The 23,132-nt window shown below is 42.1% G+C and overlaps 2 protein-coding genes across 8 annotated transcripts in view; both read right to left on the bottom strand.

Moving 5' to 3' along the window:
• LOC125902267 (cytolytic toxin-alpha-like) overlaps nucleotides 1-23,132 on the bottom strand; it is a 102,555-nt gene that overhangs the window by 41,684 nt on the left and 37,739 nt on the right. For 2 of the 7 annotated variants that reach the window (XR_007451068.1, XR_007451069.1), the window contains 2 exons: nucleotides 4,261-4,352; nucleotides 3,239-3,926 (listed from right to left, as the gene is read on the bottom strand). The exons of 2 other annotated variants lie outside the window; for them this stretch is intronic. The gene's annotated coding sequence lies outside the window, so the exon portion shown is untranslated. Of the gene's footprint in view, nucleotides 1-3,238; nucleotides 3,927-4,260; nucleotides 4,353-4,921; nucleotides 5,002-16,682; nucleotides 16,711-23,132 lie in introns of those variants that run through there. 3 more of the 7 variants (XR_007451071.1, XM_049598497.1, XR_007451070.1) reach the window with 3 other exon arrangements.
• On the bottom strand, nucleotides 1,347-15,331 carry LOC125901889 (uncharacterized). Its single transcript, XM_049597884.1, has 3 exons — nucleotides 14,629-15,331; nucleotides 2,800-3,209; nucleotides 1,347-2,693 (listed from the first exon to the last, which is right to left on the bottom strand). The coding sequence occupies exons 1-3, from the start codon at nucleotides 15,329-15,331 to the stop codon at nucleotides 1,347-1,349; spliced, it is 2,460 nt and encodes an 819-aa protein (XP_049453841.1).

Here is a 23,132-nt window from a genome sequence, read left to right as displayed (position 1 = left end):
GTTATAACTTACTTACTGTTCGGTCCAAAAGTTGAGTCCAGATTTTGGGCTATTTAAGAAATGAAGGTCATGTTTAATGGTTTGAGGTTGATGCCAGCAGTGTGAAGGCTGAAGAGACGTTAGCTGCAGAGCCAAAGTACATAATAACACATCAGAGGGCAATAGACAACACTTGAGGCAGTATTACTTCATATTACATATTATTTATTGTCATTTAATACTTTCTCAATCATTCAGCAGAAGACAACTTTTTACTACAGAACAATAAAATGCAGTTCTATACACATCAATGGTGTTACTGGTGTTACTGGTGTTACTGGTGATACTGGCGTCAGGAAGTTAATGGTTTCAGCACAAAACATGGTCATGCTCAAACATTCATCACCACACATGATAAATCTTTATTCATTTATTTTTTGCAAACAGCACATGTAAATAAGTCCTGCAGGAATACAGTTGTACAAAAGAAAACGGTGAGCAGTTTCATTCTTTGTCTCAGACACATTCATGTTTAAGCTTTTCTTGGTCAAAGTATTTTAAGTCAGAGTCTCTCACTATGGAGATACACTGTGTTTCTCTCATGACTCTCAGGGACTGAACTCGTTGCTTCCAGCTTGGCATTGCCTCACATTGTTCATTCAGTAACCAAGTCATTGTACTCTGGAGTGCAGGGAGCATTTCCCTTGATTTCTGCAGTGAGCACAAGGACAGTGATAGTGGATTACAGATATTTAACAGAATAATAATAATAATAATAACAGAGTTCATATAATGCCTGCATCGTTTCTTGTTGGTGGCAACTGAATACATTGTGTTAATATTGTGGCCTGTTAGTAGCTGCGACAGCTGGATGGCTTGTTCGTAATTAAATTCCCCAGGTAAAAAAACAAATACAGCAAGAACTACCAGTGAAGTGACAATATGTTTCTAACTTCTGCTTATTCATTCATTTAGCATTAAAAACAACCACAACAACAAAACAGAAACACAAAGAAATCACACACGCCTTTCCTCCAGTAGCTGTCTGAGCTGAATAGAGAGCCATATTCCTGACTTCACTCCCTGTCTAGTTTCTGTTCCACTGCTTTCTGTAACTCAGTACATGCTCAGCATTTCTGTTAAGCTTTACTTTTATATTCTAAAACAAATCAGCTCCAATGCAGCAGTTGCTAAAACAAATTGAAACCTTTGTGATCAACAAGTACTCTGTGAGCACAAAAAACTACAGGTCCCATGAGCACAGGCACTCATCGTAACTTGGTTGTCTCAGCTATGCGTCTTGACTCCCCCCTGGGCCTTGATCAGCGTCACTCACAATCCCGTCTTGTTCTTTATTTCTTTATATATTAATGGTCTGATGGTCTGAGGAGTTTCTCTCCTCTTTCTACTTTAGCCATGAGCTGTGCTTTTTCTCTCATGTCCATCAGGGACTGAACTCGTTGCTTCCAGCCTGGCTTGGCCTCAGATTTCTCTCCCTCAATAAGCATGTCAATGTACTCTGAGGTGGAGAGAGGGTTTGGCTTCAGTGCTATCTCTTTAAGTCTGTTTAGACACTGAGCAGACATCTCCATAAATTTCACCACCTGTGTGTGCACATAATCATATGCAGCCCTGATGTTTCCAGTCAGTACCTCATCAGGTGCCTTTGCCTTGTTGGCCTGTAGGTACTTTTCTTTCAGCTCTGTCACTGTTCGTTTTTCTTTAACCTTCTTATACTTCCATTTGTACTTCTGATTAAAATGTACAGTCCAGTTACATTTGCCTGGACACTGTCTACATTTTCCATCTGGTCCCATTGCAGTACAGCCAGCCTTATCTGCATCACTGGGTATTCCACAGGGATAGTGACAGGTGAAATGACACTGCTGACAGTTGGTGATGTAATTTCCAGAACCAGAAATGTCTTTTTGAACAGGCTTCATGACAGTGACTTCAAACTCAAAGTTCTCATTTCTGCTGATCTCTGCCTCGTGCTCTTTCAGTTTGTCAGTTGTCTCTTTTAACTCTTCGAGCTTTGCTAACCCAACTCTAACCTGTGTCTGCAAATTGTCAACTGAATTCTCGAGCTGCTGTCTCTCTCTGAGGACCTCTTTTGTCATGGTCAAGCTTTTGGTTTTCATGACATTTAAAGCAGCAAAGAACCTCTTCATGCTTTTTGTCCCCATGTCCCAAAACATCTTATCAAAGCTTCCATCTTCGTCATCCTCACTCATGCCACCTTCTGCAGATGATTTGTTGTCTGCAAACAACGCTGAATTATTGAATTTGAAGTGAAGTGGCTGCCCCTCTGTTGTTTGAGGACACGGGACACCTGAGGCTTTGATTGCCTCAAGAACTGGTGGTTTCTGGCCGTCTGCAAACGTCACCAGAACTCTGATGTTTTCTGCAATATCTTTGCCAAAGATTGAGAGCACAGAATCAAACACATATTTCTGTGTTGGTGTGAGTCGGGCCAAAGCAGCCTGAGCTACAAAACACACAGCATCAATGTGACTGACCCCAAGCTCAGCAGTGAAGAGATTACGGAGCTGTTCTGTGATCTCTCTGTCTCTTTCTATGCCTCTTGTATCTCCAAACCCTGGAGTGTCAACAATGGTCAGTGAGTGCTCTATTTTAAACCCCTCCTGGTGGTTGAGTTTGTACACAGTGACTTCAGAGGTCTGACTGTGAGCTTGTGATGTTTTCTGCAATATCTTTGCCAAAGATTGAGAGCACAGAATCAAACACATATTTCTGTGTTGGTGTGAGTCGGGCCAAAGCAGCCCGAGCTACTAAACACACAGCATCAATGTGACTGACCCCAAGCTTAGCAGAGAAGAGATTATGGAGCTGTTCCGTGATCTGTTTGTCTCTTTCTATGCCTCTTGTATCTCCAAACCCTGGAGTGTCAACAATGGTCAGTGAGTGCTCTATTTTAAACCCCTCCTGGTGGTTGATATTGTACACAGTGACTTCAGAGGTCTGGCTGTGAGCTTGTGATGTTGACTGATCCTCATCAACTAACTTAAAGCGATATGAATCCTCCCATTGGACACCCAGAATGTAATTGATCATCCCATTGATGAGAGTTGACTTTCCAGCACCAGTGGCTCCCAGAACCATAATGGTGCGATTAGGTTTAGTTATTTCTTTCCCGAAACTGAAACACTTGCACCCAGTGACACTGATTTGTTCTTCTTTCAGGGGAACTTTATAAACAGGCAGAGACCCTGTCTCAGATTTTAGCTGTGTGCTTTTTTTTTTAACAGCATCAGGAAGACGTGGAATTGGCTTTTGCTTCTTAGTTACACTGGTTGACTGTGTTTCTGTCTGGAGTTTAAGCGGTGTGCTTTTTTTTTTAACAGTATCAGGAAGACGTGGAATTGGCTTTTGCTTCTTAGTTACACTGGTTGACTGTGTTTCTGTCTGGAGTTGAAGCGGTGTGCTTTTTTTTTTAACAGTATCAGGAAGACGTGGAATTGGCTTTTGCTTCTTAGTTACACTGGTTGACTGTGTTTCTGTCTGGAGTTGAAGCGGTGTGTGTTTTTCTTCAACAACATCATTAAGCTGTTCAGTATTCTCTAGATTCTCTGTTACACTGGTTGACTGTGTTTCTGTCTGGAGTTGAAGCGGTGTGTGTTTTTCTTCAACAACATCATTAAGCTGTTCAGTATTCTCTAGATTCTCTGTTACACTGGTTGACTGTGTTTCTGTCTGGGGTTCACCAGCAAGACATTTTAGGCTTTGGCAAGAAAGTCCAGCCATAACAGCCTGCACCTCTGCACACAGTTTTGAAATACTGAATTTACAATCAGATGATACCAGGACCAACCCTCTGGGAGGTAGGAGCTAGTTCTAATCAGAAAACAACAGTTGAGACTTAACGTCTGCAGTAAAAGTGTATGTTTTCTGCTCTTCCTTAAAATGAAGTATTCTCAGGTCAACATCTGCAAAAGATAAAATATATAGAAATTAAAGTTCAAGCTTCATTTCCTTCATTGTGTATTTCCTATCGCTTGTGCATGATTAAAACTGATACAGGCTCAGATCACCATAACTAATGTTAAAATTAAGTCAGGGAAAAACAGTGTATGTCAAGAAGCAATATTAATTAATGTGGGAAAAATATTTTCCCTTATAGCACATTATGGGACAGTGGGCCTCTTGCAGCAACATCTTCTTAAATTTCTCTTGTGTTTTCTAATTTTTTGGTAAAGAAAATGTAAGAGAAGTCACCTCCAAATGCACCAAAAGTTCTTTCCCATCAAAATCTGCTCTTACCCAGGTGTGTTCAATGATGAGTCCCACTTGATCATCAGTCACCCAAAGACTCTGGCATAAGCTCAAGATTGGAGAGGTGCCACCAAAACAGGCTGTAAGAAAGAAGAAATTCAGCAGTGGTGAAACTGACATACTGTTATATAAACTTCAAGTAAATGTGATTTTTACTGTCAGTAGTGGTGTTACAGGAAAATCAGAAACTGAGCAATTACAAAACATTTGCCACGTCTGCAGGAGTGAACTAAGTATTTAGATCCTTTACTTGAGTAGAAGCACTGATAACACACTGTAAAAAATACTCTGTTACTCGTAAAAACTCTGCATTCAAAATTTTACTTAAGTATGTAAGTACAATCAGGGAAATGCATTGAAGTGTTGAAGTAAGTAAAAGTACTCATGCAGCATTTTAAATAAGTTTAATAGATTAAACTAATTAAAATGGAAAACAACAAGTCCTTACATAATTTATATACAGCAAGCTGGAACATAACGTTACATTGCAACACTGGTCATCAGAGGGATGCACAGTTACTGAAATAACAGTAATTGGGATCATTGGACCAAGTATAGTAGTATTTCTCTGGCCCTGAATTACTTTAAACCAGTATCTAAAAGTATATAGTATTTATGTATTTTTTTAAAACATAAAATGTATTTTTACCTTGTGTTGGACCACAATCACAATGTTTTCCTCTTATCTTTGTCAGAGCGCTCTCAACCACTTGTAAAATTTTCACTCACCTAAGAGAAAAGGGAAAATAAGGAAATATTGGTGAATCCCATAATTAAATAATAATAAAATAACAATTTGTGGAAAATTTGTGAAAACAAGTTGCCCAGAAACATCATAAAATAGCAGAATGTATTGCCAGGCTTCCTGAAATAACCCCCCGCCCCCCGGGGCCGGGGGGTTGAACTCGCCACTAGCTACATTGATAAAATATACCAGTGCGGCTTGACTACACCATGGCAATACGAAGGCTATTGTCACAGCGGCGACACATGGTCAACTGTGTTATAAGCATTTATTTTAAGTGTAGTTATAAACATTGATATGAGTCTCATTATTAGAAATCAAAAGGAAATCATGAAACACACTTAAATGAGACATGAGATCATTCTTCAAAATGACTGACAAAAACTGAAAGCCACTTTTAATTCACTGACATCCTGTAGGCCTATCCTATATATTTTTATGCTTTGTTACTTGAGGGTAAATATTTCTGTCAGATAGAGAAAGCTACACAATGGAACCAGAATCTGAGCACTAACTGAGTCAGACTAACTTTGATTGAGTGAAACTAACCACTGTTGGGAATAGAATGATTTTATGTGGAACTGCCAATGAGAAGAGGACAACGCCTCGCGTGCACAATGACACTCTGTTACGCTCAAATATACTGGGTCAGGGGAAGGACAGGAGGTCAGACTTTGTGAACTGACACACCTTTGTTGTTCGTCAGGGACGTGAAGTTGAGACCCAGAGCTCTGTAATTTTATTCCTTTACTGCTTAATAAACTACATTAACTGAGACCGAATATCTTCTCCTATTGCTTCATTAAAGAACACGCAGGACTGAGCTCACACATAGCACACTGGAGAGTAGGATGAGCCTCGAGTCCATCAATTGGTGAGTCCCGACGTGGTTGAAGCCGGAGAAGTGACGGGACAAAAGACATTCAACAGCGGAGGACAGCAGTATCATGACACTTGCCGGCCTAAAAAGAAGGTAAGCAGACGCCTGTTTTATCGAAGTTCTGCAATTGGAAACGCTAAAACTTGTGTTGTCATTGTACTAAAGTCTCCTAGTCTAAAATGTAAAGGAATAAAATTAAAACAAAACACAAAAGTGAAATGCCCCGGGGCAGAGGGTGTAAGGCCCTGGAGCAAATCATAAATTTGACTCCTAAACATGAAACATCGGGTCGGGTGAAAAGCCCTGAGACTAGGTTTTCCATCTAGTCTCTAAAAAAGAAAAAGACGAGTGTCCTGAGGTTGATAAGCTCGGGGGGGAACCCATAAGGTTGCTCCTTAGACAGCTGAGAATATAGTCTGAAGACACGGGTTGTCTGAGGTTGAAAGACCTTTGTGTAGATTGTTACAACACAAAAAAGAGGTTACAGAGTTCTGCAGGCAGGGGAGCGTTTTCCATGTGATCCCTAACACTGAATACTATCGCTCATGTTGAGACATCTATTCAGTGGTCCGCAGAACCACCCTGATATTGGGAGTGTAAATAAATAAGTCTTTTAAGGGGATATTGTTTTGTGGGTGGCTTACCGACAACCAGCTATTTTTACAGGGCGGAAGAGTTGTGTAGAGTCTATTAGAGGTGACTCGAATTCCAACTCTTTTCGTGCCTGAGCGGTGGTCGTGTTCTGTGGGGAAGAAAAAGAGGAAGTTGTGTAATTTCGCCTTAAGATAGAAGCCATTTGCCGCTGAGCCATAGGCACCCCGCACCCTCCTAGGAGAGCGGTGTAGAAGCTTGGGTGTGTCGGCCTGCATTTGGTGGAACTTAAGCAGCGAAATCACAACGATAGAAAGGGGAAAATAAGTCCGCGCGGACTGCGCTGCAGAGCAGTCACGTGGCGCTGAGTATTGTGTGTATTGTTGTAATTGTGTGAAGTTTTGTAACATCGTGACGAGTAGTACCCTCTGAGTAAAATAAGTAAGGACAGAGGAGGGACAGAGAGACATCATGGACGGTGAATTTGACAGGGACTGTCGTGAGCAGGGAGGCTCCCCTCCCATCCTAGTAAAAACACAGTACGGGGAGATTAGGAAACAGTTATTGTCAGGAGTAATAGATAAGCAGAGACAGGCTGTAGGAAAGGAGTTTGATGATTTATGGAAGGCATTACAGGCCCAAAATGAGCTTCCTGGCGATAAGCAGATAAGCAACTGACACACCTTTGTTGTTCGTCAGGGACGTGAAGTTGAGACCCAGAGCTCTGTAATTTTATTCCTTTACTGCTTAATAAACTACATTAACTGAGACCGAATATCTTCTCCTATTGCTTCATTAAAGAACACACAGGACTGAGCTCACACATAGCACACTGGAGAGTAGGATGAGCCTCGAGTCCATCAGCACTTACTGACATATTACCTCACATGGCAAGAACATAATCACATAATAGCATTTAAAAAAGCATTTATTGTCTGCATCACAGAGCTCCAAATGTGGCCTTTCTCTCCAGGTTAGCACTGATGAAGGTTCTCATTAGGCTATCAATGTCCATACCGTCCAAACTATCGCCATGAACATGCATTTCATTAACTTTATTTCATTTATTTAATTTGGGTAAATGCATTTTTGGATCCTGCAATGCCACCAGGGAGTGCTGCAGCACCCCCAGCAACCCAACTTATGCATATACGTGATAGAAAGCAGACAAAAGACAAAAACAATAGGGAACAGAAAAAAACCTTATTCCAGTTCCATTTGTGTTAATGCAACATAGATGTCCTTTCCTATAATGGTTAAAGGGAAATTTCAGTTTATTTCAACCTGTCTCCTATCGTCCTAAATTTGTTTCGAGTGACTAGTGACATAAAAATAATAGTTAGCATGTTAGCCGTTAGCCTAGATACAGCTGGGGCGCATAGTAGCGTCAGACCTGTTAAAACGTAAGTGAACGGGCAACCTTCAAGTGCAAAGTTAGTCCACTAAACAAGCTTTTTTTCCACAAAGACCGCCTCATATCGTTAGGATAAATGTCAGAGAACATATAGAAAACGACATATAAACGTGTTGTCTTACCTTACCGGTGTGCTGCCATGTTTGTTTACCATCTAGCTCTGCTTTCCAAAGCACGGCCGAAATATCACGAGAACAAGCAGCAACAGCTGGAAGGCAGAACCGGACAGTAGCCTGAAAAGTTCATTCATTTATTTTATGAAAGATTTATAGAATAATGGCTGACTTTTTGCCAGACTTCGACTTTGTGGAGGAGGAATTTGATTTTGCAGAGTTTGATGGCCGCCCTTATTTATTTGAGCCAGAATACACTGATGAAGAGCTTCATGAAACTGAAGAACGGAGGAGGAGGAGAGAGAGAGAGAGGCACAACAGGTAGAGGACGAGAGAGGAGGAATGGCTGCTGCAAGGCTGCGTAGCTCTGGAGATTGGTGGTGTACCTGTGAATGCTGTGCCCCAGTGCCCACAGAAGAGGAATGCCTCTGTTGCAAGGAATGGGACCGGTTGCAGCCTTATTTTCAAGGTCTGGATGTGACCGAGGACGAGACACCTCCACCTGGAGTAGTATCCAGCTGGGCTTTATCTAGAGCTTGCGAGATTTCAGGCACGGTATGAGATCGCTGCTTGTTCTCGCGATATTTCGGCCGCACTTTGGAAAGCAGAGCTAGATGGTAAACAAACATGGCAGCACACCGGTAAGGTAAGACAACACGTTTACATGTGGTTTTCTATATGTTCTCTGACATTTATCCTAACGATATGAGGCGGTCTTTGTGGAAAAAAAGCTTGTTTAGTGGACTAACTTTGCACTTGAAGGTTGCCCGTTCACTTACGTTTTAACAGGTCTGACGCTACTATGCGCCCCGGCTGTATCTAGGCTAACGGCTAACATGCTAACTATTATTTTTATGTCACTAGTCACTTGAAACAAATTTAGGACGATAGGAGACAGGTTGAAATAAACCGAAATTTCACTTTAACAATAGTAGGCCTATATAAACTGACTAACACAGCCTAAACAATCTTTCAAATCAAAATGAGATATCTCTAATCATGTTGCTACATTAAAAAAGAAGGCTATCGACAAATGCCTATTAACAAAAAGATTTGCAATATTTCCAATATACAAGAAATTTACTTAAGATTTGAAAAAAACACATCTTCTCTAGTAGCAAGACCTTTTCCTCCTACATCAACTTATCTTAAAACAACCAGCACATAGTAAGATTAGAGATAATCCATCAGAAAATTGTTGAACCTAGCCTACAACAGACACATACTGTTCAAGGTTAAATCTGATCTGTGCCACATTTGGAAGTTCCTCCTATCCTTCTTTCCTTTATTCATTCACTTTTTACTTCTTTCTTTTTCCTTCCTTCCTTCCTTCCTTCCTTCTTTCCTTCCTACTGTGTTTTCCATAAAATGTCCCTGATTTTGAAATGTCCACAGGTCACATGCCTAAACAAGACCCAGGCCATCATCCACTTGCTATTTTTTCCAAATAGCTTCCTTAATCTCGCTGAGAGACCACTCCCGCGTCCAGCTGATTTATATAGCCTCATAATACTAATGACACTGTCACTGTCATGTTCCAACTGAAGGCTTTCAGCTAAAGATTCCCTGATGTAGATTTGAGGAAGAAATGGTGATGCAAGGTCTTGAAAAAGTTTAGCAACCTTGTTGAATACACCAAGCATGGACATGTCAGCATGTAGTGTTAGCTGAATAATATATGACAACAATTATGTCGGCAGGTTGGGCATGAGACTGGACCTTTGTGCAAAGTTTGGTGAGTTTTCACCCATGGGAAGTGTGATTTAAGAAGAAGAAGAAAGAAGAAGAAGAATACCTAGGATTACAATAGTGTCCTGGCAGCTTAGCTGCCCGGACCCTAATTAATGTTCTGTGTTCTACACATCCAAAGCTCAGGTGTTACACACACACACACACACACACACACACACACACACACACACACACACACAGTTGAGGTTCATACAGACATTACTGTGCGCATGCAAACAGAAAACTGTGCTGCTTGACATAATTTAAAAAGCAGTACAGTCTAAGGGCCGTAATATACTTGCTGCAAACAACGCAAACGCGACCGCATCATGGCTGCCACGCGTGACCCGACCGGATGATCTTCTTCTTTTTCTTCTTCTTAAATTATCGATTTCCAGCAGTTTTGACACTACTTGGTGTATCACTGCCTTCCACTGGACAGAGTCTATTTAAATCTTCATATACAGCCCTGCTTCACGCAGGAACTGTAAGGCTGCTTTTGTTATCATCTGATGGTTCTCACCCTGGCCAAAAATAGCTTTAATAGAAAATGTCTCCACACCCAGATCTGCCAACTTCTTATAGAAAGACCTCCTCTCTATTCTATACATCTGACATTCCATAAAAACATGTTTAATTGTTTCTGACCGCCCACATTCACATAATCCATCAGGATGCTTCCCCATAATATGCAGATAATGATTTAATCCACAATGCCCAAGCCTCAGTCTGCAGATTTTAACAGATTCACTGCGAGTTCCAGAACTATAACTAATTTTTCTTACCAAAGGCTGTAAAGAAAAATAATACCTTCCTTTAGTCTCCTTTTCCCACAGTTCCTGCCTTTCTTTTTCCACACCCTCTTTGATTTTCTATCTCAGTTCCACTCTTCCTGGAGATATATTGAAGTCTACTACTTCTTTCTGCAGGGTTGCCTTTGCTATAGAATCGGCAATTTCATTTCCCTCAACTCCAGCATGTCCAGGAACCCAACAAAACATGACTTCACACCCATTCTTTTCTACTCGAAACAATACAGACAATATGTTTTTAACAAGATCCGGCCGAGCTTTCGATTTACCTCCTCTTATAGCCATTAGAGCTGCTGCTGAGTCCGACCAAATCAGAACTGATTTTGGTCTTTCTTCCTCAGTCCACCTCAGAGCCCAGAGAATTGTCAGTAATTCTGTAGTAAAAATAGAACTTCCATCTGAGATGCACTGATCAAACTTGAGTCTTAACTGATCTACGTACACCCCAAATTCTGCTTTCCCACTCTCTGGATCCTTAGAACCATCTGTGTATATCATCAGCTTCTCCTCCCTGACTGAATTAAGATATTCTTGTATTATGTTCACCTCTTTCTTGTCTTGAAGAAAGCACAGCTTGATGTTTAATTCCTGCATTACCCACAGTGGTATTGATAACCAGCTTGTTTGTTCCACTATGCGACCCTGTTCCATGCCCAGTTTCCTTGCCCACTGATTTATTCTGGCAATATATGGCTCATGTCTGTTGCCTCCTTCCACCTCTTGTAACAGACACCTAGCTGGGAAGGTTTGAGTACTCCTACTAACTTTTATCCAGTACTGTAATCCTAACTTAATGCGCCTTAATCATAGGGGCATTTCTCCCATTTCAATAACTAGTGCAGGGACTGGGGAGGTTCTAAAGGCTCCACAGCAGAGTCTCAGGGCCTTTGCCTGTATGACGTCCAACCTAGCCAGCACAGTTTTTGAGGCAGCACCATACACATAGCACCCATAATCAAGAGCCGATCTAATCATGGCCTGGTAAATTAGTCGCAATGTTTCCCTGACTGCTCCCCACTCACACCCAGCCAGACTTCTTAAGATGTTAATGATTTTTTCACATTTCTCCACTGTTTTACCGATGTGCACAGCCCATGACATGCGCTCTTCATACCAAACACCCAAAAATTTAAAAACCTTCACCTTTTCCAGATGTAGCCCATATAAGTTCAGCCCTAAATTTGGTAACTTTCTTTTAAAACCAAAAATTGTATACTTTGTTTTGGACACTGAAATCCTAAAACCTCATGCATTCCCCCATTCCTCTACCGTCTGTAGTGCCTTTTGAACCTGTTTCAAAATAAATTCCACATTTCGTCCTCTTTTCCAAATGGCCCCATCATCAGCAAACAAGGACAGCCCAAATCCTCTTCCTATATTATCAAAAATGTCATTTATCATTATGTTAAACAACACTGGTGATATTACACTTCCCTGTGGTGTACCGTTCTCTATTTCTACTACCTTAGAGCTGACCCCACCTACCGGGACTTGTATAGTTCTTTTCCTTAAAAAAAACTGGATCCAGTTAAACATTCGTCCCCTAATTCCTAGGTCATAAATTTTAATCAGTAATCCCTCCTTCCACAGACAGTCATAAGCTTTCTCAATATCTAGGAATACACCCACCACCACCTCTTTATTATTAAGCGCCTTTTTAATATCTTGATCCAGCAGTGTAACTGACTCCATTGTGGATCGTCCATTTCTGAACCCATTCTGGACATTAACAAAGAGCCCTCTTGTTTCCAGTGCATACACTAGCCTATTGGTGACCATCCTCCATTATTTTACAGAGCACTGCTGTAAGTGCTATAGGCCGATATGAGCCAGGGTCAGACGCCTTCTTGCCCGGCTTCAAGATCAGAACCAGTACTGCATGCTTCCATTCCTTCAGCAAGCACCCCTCCTCCCACACTGTGTTTAACAAAGCAAGGATCTCCTCCAACACTATGTCATCCAGGTGTTTAAACAGCTCATAACATAGTCTGTCTCGCCCTGGGGTGGTGTTTGCCCCTGCCATAATAGAATCCCTCAATTCCTTCATAGAGAAGAATAAATTAATTGGCTCATCATTTTCTATACTCCTTTCCAGCTTCCACTGTTTGGCTGACATCACCTCCGCCCTCCTCCTACACCTCTCATCCCCCAAGCTCTCTGATCTGTGCACCTCCTGAAAACTGTCTACAAACATGTCTGCCTTTTCCTTATTAGACACTGCCTCCACCTCACCCTTCTGTAACACTGGGATAGCTCTGCCTTTTCCTTATTAGACACTGCCTCCACCTCACCCTTCTGTAACACTGGGATAGCTCTCTTCCTATAAGCCCCTGACATTTTGTGCACAGCTGACCATAACTGCCCTACTGGTGTCTCTGGGCCTATTGTATCACAATATTTCCTCCAGCTACTTCTCTTTTCTTCTTTTACAACTTTCCTTGCTAAGGCCCTTAACCGCTTGTATTCAATCTTACTTATCTGACATTGGATACTTTCTTAATTTCCTGTATGCTTTGTTCTTACTGCTTCATCACATTTTTTGTTCCACCAGGGTACACACTTTCGGGCCTTAGGCTCTTGCTTCTCAGGGATGGTGCCATGAGCTGCATTGTGAATCATAGAACGAATGGAGCAATTCCATCTGTCCACAGAACCCTCATTGTCAACCTCTCCTACTAAGCTTTTTGCCCTTTCTTGAAACTCATCCCACTTGGCCTGAGAGAAGTTATATCTAGGTACCCTCTCTTCCTCCTCCTTCCACAATTCTCTCCCAAATCTACACATGATTGGATAATGGTCACTGCCCAGCGTGTATGTATTCATTACATCCCACTCCCATACTCCCATACTCCCATACATACACTACATGTGTTTCTAGCAATATCATATCGAGTTGGCCTTCCATCATTTATCATTATTAGCCCATGTTTGTCCAGGAAATCTTCTACTACTACCCCATTACTGTCTCTTTGTTCACTGCCCCATAATGGATTGTGTGCATTAAAGTCTCCTGCCCAAGTGACAGGGCTTCCTACCTTTTCCATTATCTCATCAGTCTGCCAATACCAACCTATTGCATGGGTTATAGAAGTTTATCACAGTTACACTCTTTTTATTTTCACTACTATTATTCCTACCTCTATTATAGTTATCACTATTATCATCCCAATTATTATCACTATTAATATTATTACTATACTTATGGCTATACCAAACCTCCACAGCTATACACTCAAGTTTAGCACTTATATCCACTCTCCTGTACTGCAGTCCATCTTTCACAAAAGTTGCACAGCCCCCATGAGATTTATCCACCCCCTCTATCTCCCTACCTATTATTTCTGCCCTATCCAATCTCAAACACTCATACCCTGGGATTACAAAATCCAAGCTGGGCCTCAACCATGTCTCCGGAATACATATCAGCTCTGGCTCATTCTCAAGCTTATCAACAAACTTTTTAAATTCCTGACCATTCTTCATTAGACTCCAGGCGTTCCATTGAAGGACACAGAACATTATGGTGCTAATAATCCCCCACATCATCTGCTATGTTTGCATCCTCCTCTTCCTCACTGTCCTTCCTCTGCCTCTCTGTTCTATCTTGAACCTCCGACATGTGTTGGTGTAACTTCTCTGGCACCTGTTTTGCCCCAAGGAACCTTTCTGCTGCCCCTACCACTTCTCTGATGAGGTCTGACCTATTTGCCGTTTTGGACGCAAAAATGCGCTTAGCAGCTACCAGTACATCAACCATAAATGAAAGAAATGACTCCTTGCTCATAATCAACATACCTGGAGGAGGCATGTTTGGCACATCTTTTTTGTTCCCCAGCTTTACTCTGCCCCCCCTCTCTTCCCCGCATTCTCTCGTCACTTTCTGAACTGCCTGAGCGTATGATATTTTATCTCGCTCCCTCACAACCTGCACCTGCGTGGCCTTAATAGTGTGCTCACATCCACGATACGCTGCCACATGCCCCCCCCCCCCACAGTTTGGGCATCTTGGGGCATCTGCTTTGCATTCTGTTATTCCATGATCTCCCCGCACTTTGCACACCTTTTCTTACCCAGACAAGAATCCGCTATATGCCCATATCTTTGACAATTATAGCAGCGCAGAGGAGGTCTAACATACTCCTTCACTTGATATGCCATGCTCCCCAGAAAAACTCTGCCTGGCAGCTCAGTGTTTTTAAAAGTCAGCATGACCGGCGGATCCCCCTTGGCTCCCTCCCTACTCTTGAATCTCCGTACAGCTGCTACCTGGCCCCCTCTAATATTGTCCAATATTTCCTTTTCTGACAGCCCGGCAAACATTCCATAGACCACTCCCTTAATTTCCTGACTGTCTTTAGGAGTTATGTTTATCATCTCTACTTTGGCCACCACTTTCCCCACTTTTTTAGCGTCCTCATACTGTTCCCTATCCACACAACTAACTTTCAACACTCCATTAAACAGTACTTTAGCCTCAAAATCCTTGCCAATCTGATCCTGTAAGGACAAATCGATCTGTAAGGAGTTGATTGCACTGAATCCTGCATTTCCTGGCTTAGCTGCCTTAATCCTATATTTCTGTTGTCTGCCCCATGTGGTGACCGCCAGTATTGTGCATTTTGGCTGCATAGTGCTGCGTACACAACGCGTTGTGTATGCGTACGTTCGATCAAGCATCAAGTATATTACGGCCCTAAGGAGTGTAATGTCCACAGTTGATGGCTGTGTTGTGTTCCAGCCCTGTCGGGCAGCCGGCGTGTCAACCGGGTCCATGAGCCGCGCGTCTCACTCCCGGTTCTTTTCCCCACTCCACTATCTTTACGCACCGGACCGACTCGCACAGGAGAGAAAAAAAATATTGCAACAACACAAATAGGCCTTTAGTCTGACATCCACCTGGAGGCCGGTGCAGCACCTTGAAGTGGAGGAGCTGATAGCTCAGGATCAGCAGCAGGATCGATCCAGAGTTCTCTTTTTCTCCTCTGCTGCAGGTGCAGCTTGTTGGACACTACTTCCAGACAATATCTTCTTTAGTGTAATCATTGTTTTCAGCTCCTTCTGATAAATATTATGACTAACCATTATGATATGTGTTATTAGTCTACACAATAATAATGATTACTATCTTGATGATGCTCCCTTAAAATAACAGTGAAATACTGCGCCATTGGCTTAACTTCTGTAATTAAAAGGTAATCAATCAATCAATCAACCAAATAAACCTTATTGTCCCCAGAGGGAAATTTGTCATGGACATGTAGCTAGTAGCCTACATTATAGCTGCTGGCATAAAATACAAGCACACGCTGGACAATAGGAGAACAATCATATGTGCAAAACAAGATGCGACATGGTCGTCATACAATCAAGAACAACTGGCCAGATTAACCACACCAGGTCATAAATAAATTAGATTAAAATACATGGGTTGCACCAGCCCAGAGGGAGAAAGCTAAAAGTCCCATTAAGAGAAAGAGAAGCAAACATTAAAACCAATACTACAATAGATAAATAATTAAGATAATAAAAATGCCACACTCTGTAGTGCAGCAGAACATGATCATACATGAAGTGAACGGCATGCAGCAGTACAGAGACAGTCACGATTACAACTCGTTTTTTTACCAGGGAGATGCCGCACAGAGCACGTGCCAGAATAACTAAATAACTAAGAATGGATCAGGAATAAGAGAATAATTTGGAATCCGCAGCAACGAGCCTCCCCCTGCCTGGCATTTGTAGTGTCACAGGACAACGATTGAGAGCACAGAATCAAACACATCTGGTAAGATGGGGGAGATTCCCCCGTTAAGAGTGAAGTCAGTTAACTGTAAAATTAAATAAAATATTTGGATATGATTTTAGCATGTGCAGGAATGATGATGCATAAACCAACACACTGTTGGAATGAACTGGTAGAGTAGTCAATTTTGTTGTCATGGCACAAAAATTGAATCTTCTAAAGGTGCGTCTTGTCCCACTATTGGGGCAAGATGCCAAAAACATGTTTGTGAGGTCACTGTGACCTAAAATAAAATCATGCAGTCATGTTCAGGCACCGATACCCTTCATCACATAAACACAACACATGCAGAGTAACAGCTCAGTGTGTTCAGCAACTTACCGTTCAGTTTGTCTCTGATCAGGAGGGGAGGACGAGTGCTGCTTCAGCCGACTCTGTAGCTCCTTTTATATGCACTGCACACACACACACACACACACACACACACACACACACACACACACACACATGCACTGTGGTGTGGCTTCATTTTGTGCTGAGTCATGCCTCAATAAATGAATAAATCATATTGATCAATTAGGAGGTGGATGGATGGATGAAGTGAATCTTGTTCTCCTCTTCCTCTCTGAGAGATAACAGAATGATCAATGACCAGAGGGCTGAGATACACAGGGACTGAAAGTGTTAATGGCTTCACACAAGTCAGACCATTTCCCCGAAATGGTCTGACTTGCAAAACTGAAAGTGAGAGCAAATTGCTGCATTTTGGATTTTTATAAAGCACTTGACTTTACTGAGAGACGTTTGCAGAAGGTAATCTCTAATTAACAGTGTCTTAGCTTGTTACTGTTGATGAAACTGGTTTAATTGTTGCCATATCAAACTAGAAACGTTATTAATAAGAAGAACAAGTTTCAACCATTAAATGTGATCAGGTTTTGGACCTTGTCAACTTTTGTGTCAGGGTCAGCTGCAGACGGACTTGGCAGAGATGGCTGCCATCTTGTTTTATATGGATTAGTACATTGTGCTCTTACTAGTGCCCACTGTTACGGTCTCCGGACCTTAGTACATTTATTTTCTGTGTTTAATGTGCTGTGCATGTCATTGTGGGAGTTATTCGGCCAGCACTTGTCAATCATTTATGTGTGTGTCTAATTGTCTGCTTTTCTGGAGGGAATCCCCGGCGAACCACGCCTCCAGCCCGCCCTCCTCTGCTGCTGTTCAGTGTTCCCTCGCTTGCTGGTCGGCCGGCCTCCTCGCCGTCGTCATCGGTTCTGGCCAATCACCGCTTCGCCGGCCCTCTCGTCCGAACCTTTAAAAGCTGCACGGAGTCAACAACAAGGGCAGCTGTGATTTAATCTGAGCAGTCCGCCTCGCTCCGTTTGTGTTTTCAATTGCGGTAATCTGTTAGTTGTTGTATCTGGGGAATCTGTGGGCTTTAGGATTTAGCTCCTTAGCCTAGCCACATATCCTTGTACACAGGGGCGAAAATCCCATTTCATAGTTGGGGGGACAATAAACAGTAAAATTTTAGAGAATAATTCCAGGGGGGGACAAGGAAAAAAAGTTGTAGCCTGTCTTTTATACAGCATCATTTACCGCAGTTTGACGCTTTAATCTTTCCTCTATCTCTCCAACAGGCAGGCATAGGACCTTTCTTAGCACTGGCTGAGTCCACCTGCACATGTCCAGATTTAAAACAAAATGATTGAAATCACATTAACATCTACACAATGACAACAGTCAGGTGCGCCGTGTTGTCCAAGGTGCTGAGTGTGTCTGGAGCAGAGCAGGTCTCTGCCTCCCCGTGCGCAGTAGTGTGAATATTTATGCTGTTAAGTAAACAGAGAAAACGTGTCTCTCATTGTTTAATAGCAGCAAAACAATAAGGCTTCATTCATCAAAGACCGAAACTCGATCTCTCTCCTTCTCTCCCTCTTTTTCATCTGGCTCAGGTGTGTGGAATGGATCCTTCTCTCTGGCTGGCTGCAGGAGCAAACCGTTTTATTTGTTTTTTTCGTTTTTTTACTGGCAGTGAGATAAACATTTCCTGCAATTAAACTGGTGAACTGGTTTATAAACAGTGTGCTGTGAGATCTGCCACTGCGCACCTCACAACCGTGCGTAATAATCGCGCGTAATGGCCGCTCCTCGTCAGTTAAACTGCACGTCTGTCATTTTAGCAACACATGTACTCACAGCTATTCTTTATGGGGCACAAGCCTTCTTTGTCTTTGACCGTGAAGTGTCTGAAAATGAAGAAGAACAAGACATTCAGGCTAACTTGAAGGTGATGATCAAGAAGATTCCTTGCCTTGCATTGGATTGCGAAGGTTCACTGAAAATGGAAGACAAGGACGGAGAAAATGTTGAGAAATTCTCCTGCAGATTCTTTGGAGACTTTTCCCTTCAGAAGCCTCCTACATCCTTTCAGGATGCGGTAGAGGTCTACCAAAGTCTGCCAAAATTGTTGGGAGCCAACGGAGAAAATGCCGTACCAGTGAAGGTCTGGCTGTTGCCACTGACGAGTTTAGATTCTTCTGCTGCAAAACTCGTGCGTCAGATAAGTATAAGATTAGTTCATGAATCACAGAGTGTCCTGGAGGACTTCAGTGAGCTGGAAATGAGGTGCAATGATGCACTGAGAACCACCACTGCACAGCAGTTCCCACAGATCAGCAAGAAGATTAAAACTTTTAAAGGAATGTGCTCAGAATTCAAGCTGGAATTCCAACAAACCTTGGCAAAGAAACTTCCATCAATCCGAGGAGGAGGAGAAGAGGAGGCTGAGCTCGCAGAGATCCTGAAGAAGAGACATTCTTCTCCTTTCAACAGCAAAGACCTGAACGAGTGGATGGACTGTAAAGAGAGAGAAATCTACACATTAAAGTCTTTCACCAACATGATGAAAAACACCAAGATCGTTCCATCTCAAAATCACCTCTACAAAGAAATTCACAGTGCAGAGCATGCAGTGTGTTTTGTTTTCACCTCACTGGGAAGTGCCGAACCCTTCCTCTCAGCTTTATCAAACTACTTAACAGAGACACCCAAACCAGACGAACCTCGAGATCCACATACTCGTGATGTAGAGAGGGAACAATGGTACACCTCAAAAGAAGTTTTAGATGCAATGAGGCATAAAGCAAAGCTCTTCAGTGACTTTGCAGAGGCCAACAAGGAGAACAAGAACATTAAGTTCTTGACAGTTGGTTCAACAAATGAGACACAGAAAGGTTCAAGCATCTACCTTTATAAAGACGGCTTTTCAGTCAGTGAGAACTTTGAGCCACCTTCAAAGCCTGAAACAGTGACAGTCACTGAAACAAACCACAAGAGTGTGACACTGAAGATTTCTCCACCAAAGTTTGGAGCAGAGAACATCACCTCCTACTCTGTTGAGTACTGTGTCAGTGGAGACGATGGATGGAAACAGAAGACAGCATCAGAAGCTGAAGAAGTCACAGTGAGTGATCTGAGTCCTAACACAGAGTACATGTTCAGGTGCAGAGCAGTGACCTCAGCAGGTGTTGGACCAGCCAATGAAGTCAGTGGCTCCATTAAAACCTTACCCTGCAGCCCTCCTGGAAAAATGCAATCATACTCAAGTGAAATATCACTTAGCTGGGAGAAACCTGCTGAGCTTGGACAGAATGTCCACATTTTGAGCTACATCGTGGAGTACGCCAAAAAAGACAACAGTCTGAAAGAGGAAGATCTCCAATGGAGCCAAAAGATGGCAGGAGCTGAGAGGGTGATCATTTCAGGTCTTCAGCCAGAGACAGAATATGTTGTCAGGGTCAGATGTGATTGTGGTGAAGCTGGCAGAAGCAAAGAAAGCATCACTGTTACTGTCTGTACAACAAAATCTACACCCCTCACAGACTTCCTCAAAAGTACAAGTGTAAAGATAAGTTCTGAATCTCCCTCAGTTTACAAACTGCCTCTGGATGAAGAAGAAATGGACATAGATGGATGCCGAAGATTCAGCTGTGGCAAAGAAAGCATGAGGAAAAATTGCACAATAATGCTTCTTGGAGAGACCGGATCAGGAAAGTCCACTCTGATCAATGCAATGATCAACTACATTGTTGGTGTAGACTGGGAGGACAATTTCAGATTCAAACTGATTGATGAGGATCAGTCACGATCACAAGCTGAAAGCCAGACCTCTGAAGTCACTGTGTACAAAATCAACCACCAGGAGGGGTTTGAAATCCCCTTTTCTCTGACCATTGTGGACACACCTGGGTTTGGGGATGTGAGAGGAATAGGAAGAGACAAAGAGATCACAGAGCGAATCCGAAGACTTTTCACGTCTGTTAATGGAGTCAGTGAGATTGTTGCAGTGTGTTTTGTTACACAGGCCTCTCTTGCACGACTAAATCCAACACATCGACATGTGTTTGACTCAGTGCTCTCCATATTTGGTAACGATGTGGCAGAGAACATTCAGACACTGGTGACTTTTGCAGATGGCAAGCAGCCACCGGTTCTTGAGGCAATAAATGTCTCTGGGCTTTCATGTCCAAAGAATGACACTGAACTTCCAGTTCACTTTAAGTTCAACAACTCTGCATTGTTTGCAGACAACAGAAGCAGCAGTGACAGGGCCTGTGATGAAGACTCTGATGAAGACTCTGATGACAATGATGACAGCTTTGATGAAATGTTTTGGAATATGGGTGCCAGAAGCATGGAGAAGTTCTTCACTGCTTTGGGTAAAATGAGGACCAAAAGCTTGTTAATGACCCAAGAGGTTCTACAAGAACGAGAGCAGCTTGAAACAGCCATTGAAGGTTTTCAGCAGCAAATTATAGCTGCATTAGCACAACTTGAAGAAAGTGAGTCAACAGAGGATCAGACTGAAGAGCCCGAAACAGCCACGACTTTCAGTGAAAGCTTTGAGATTGAGGTGGAGGTTCTTAAGCCAGTGAAAAAACAGCTCACAAAGGAAGGAGAGTACATTACCAACTGCCAGAAGTGTTCAATGACATGCCATTACCCGTGTATGATAGCAGATGATAATGAAAAACGTCGCTGTGAATCAATAGATAGGACAGGGATGTGCACTGTCTGCCCTGGAAAATGCATTTGGAGTGTGCATGTCAACCAGACATACAGATGGGACTATGTTCAAGTAAAAGAGAAGCAGACACTGCAAGAGCTCAAAGACGAGTGCAAACAAGCTACAAAAGAACAGAGGCAAAAGACAGAGATCACTTACACAGCTCACTCTTGCGACATGATCGTGTCCGTCATGGATCAGTCAGCTCACTGTATAACTCATCTGCAAGAGGTCGCCCTGAGGCCTAAACCTGTGATCACTCCAGAGGACATCGACATGCTGATTGAAGGGGAAAAGTCAGAGGCCAAAGAAGGTTACCAGGCTCGAATTCAGTCTTTGGAGGAAGTGCAGACCTACGTAAAAATCATGTCCATGGTAAATGGATTTCCACTCTTTGACTCTGATTCAGATTCTGAGCCTAGTTTGGGGTCTGTTTGTGAGTCTGACTCTGAGGAAAACCAGGAGAAGTGCAAATTCATGTAGATTTTAGGGGGAAAGATCGTTTGGAGGTCTGCAGTCATGTTAGCAGCACTGTGAGCTTGTCATTACAGCTAAAACCACAATAAACAGTTGGATGAATGAAAAAGCCAAAGAAATAGCTGAGTCATGGTATGGACATTGGTATGTACACGTTTCAATTAGTTATTCTGTCGTGATTTTGGAAAACATGTTGATTATAATTATGTCTTAACTTGTTATTACAAACTGCTAAATTAAATAAATTTGTTCTTTGGGATTTGTGAATGCTCCAAATGTCACAGCAGTTCATTCAACTGTTTCTTATTGGTGAAGAACCACACTGACCTGGATGTCATCTCGACATAACCTGAATATTGTTTAAATATGGAAAATTGCTGACAAAATAAAATAATTTATTGATCCCTGTCAGATGAAGCACTGGTGCCACTAGTTATTTTTCCTCTGATTTTTATTAATAAAACGTAAGTACTAATTAAATACTTAAAATATATATTTATTATTTTGAATCACTCAATAATCTGCTCAAGGTTTATGCTTAAAAACTATTGGAATTTTTACTTCTCTGCATTGGTCGGAGGCATTATGTTTTCAGGTCCAAATCCATCCATCTCATTCTCATGAAAGCAGTATCTGAAGAGTGCCTCAAGGGGATTTCAACTTAAAGTGTTAATGGCTTCACACAAGTCAGACCATTTTCCCGAAATGCCAACCTGCAAAATTGAAAGTGAGAGCAAATTGCTGCATTTTACACACTCATGTTTATAAAAGCTACAGAAAATATTGTGAGCAGTATTTATTGGAACTACTTTGCAAAGCGTCCTGTATTATTGTCTGTTTTAAATGTATGCCCTGACATCACAGAGGCACACAGACATTGGTGGAGGTGTACCACTGAGTGTACTGAGTGTAATCAGAGTCCTGTAGATTCTGATGGTTTAACCAGATGCAATAATGAATGCAGGTGTAACTTAACATCACATTTTGCCTTTGAATCGATTTTTATGAAGCACTCGACTTTACTGAGAGAAGTTTGCAGAAGGTATGGGAGTAACGTTTACACATTTTTGCTACATTAACAGCATTGTGAAGAAAAAAGCTTTTGTTTCTTTTGACCAGACAAATATCTATCAGGGATCTAACTGTCAGTGTTGATAAATTTGGGCTTTGAAGTCGATGTGCATCATCGATGCTGATTCTACATCAGCCTTGCACCTAAATGTGATGAGCATATAACCATTCTCCCACTGATTCACACACTCATTGTCTCCTCAGGAGGGAGG

The sequence above is a fragment of the Epinephelus fuscoguttatus genome, linkage group LG15, assembly GCF_011397635.1.
Source record: "Epinephelus fuscoguttatus linkage group LG15, E.fuscoguttatus.final_Chr_v1".
NCBI lineage: Eukaryota > Metazoa > Chordata > Actinopteri > Perciformes > Serranidae > Epinephelus > Epinephelus fuscoguttatus.
The sequence above is the reverse complement of the archived record's forward strand: the minus strand, read 5'-3'. Positions and strand labels throughout refer to the sequence as shown.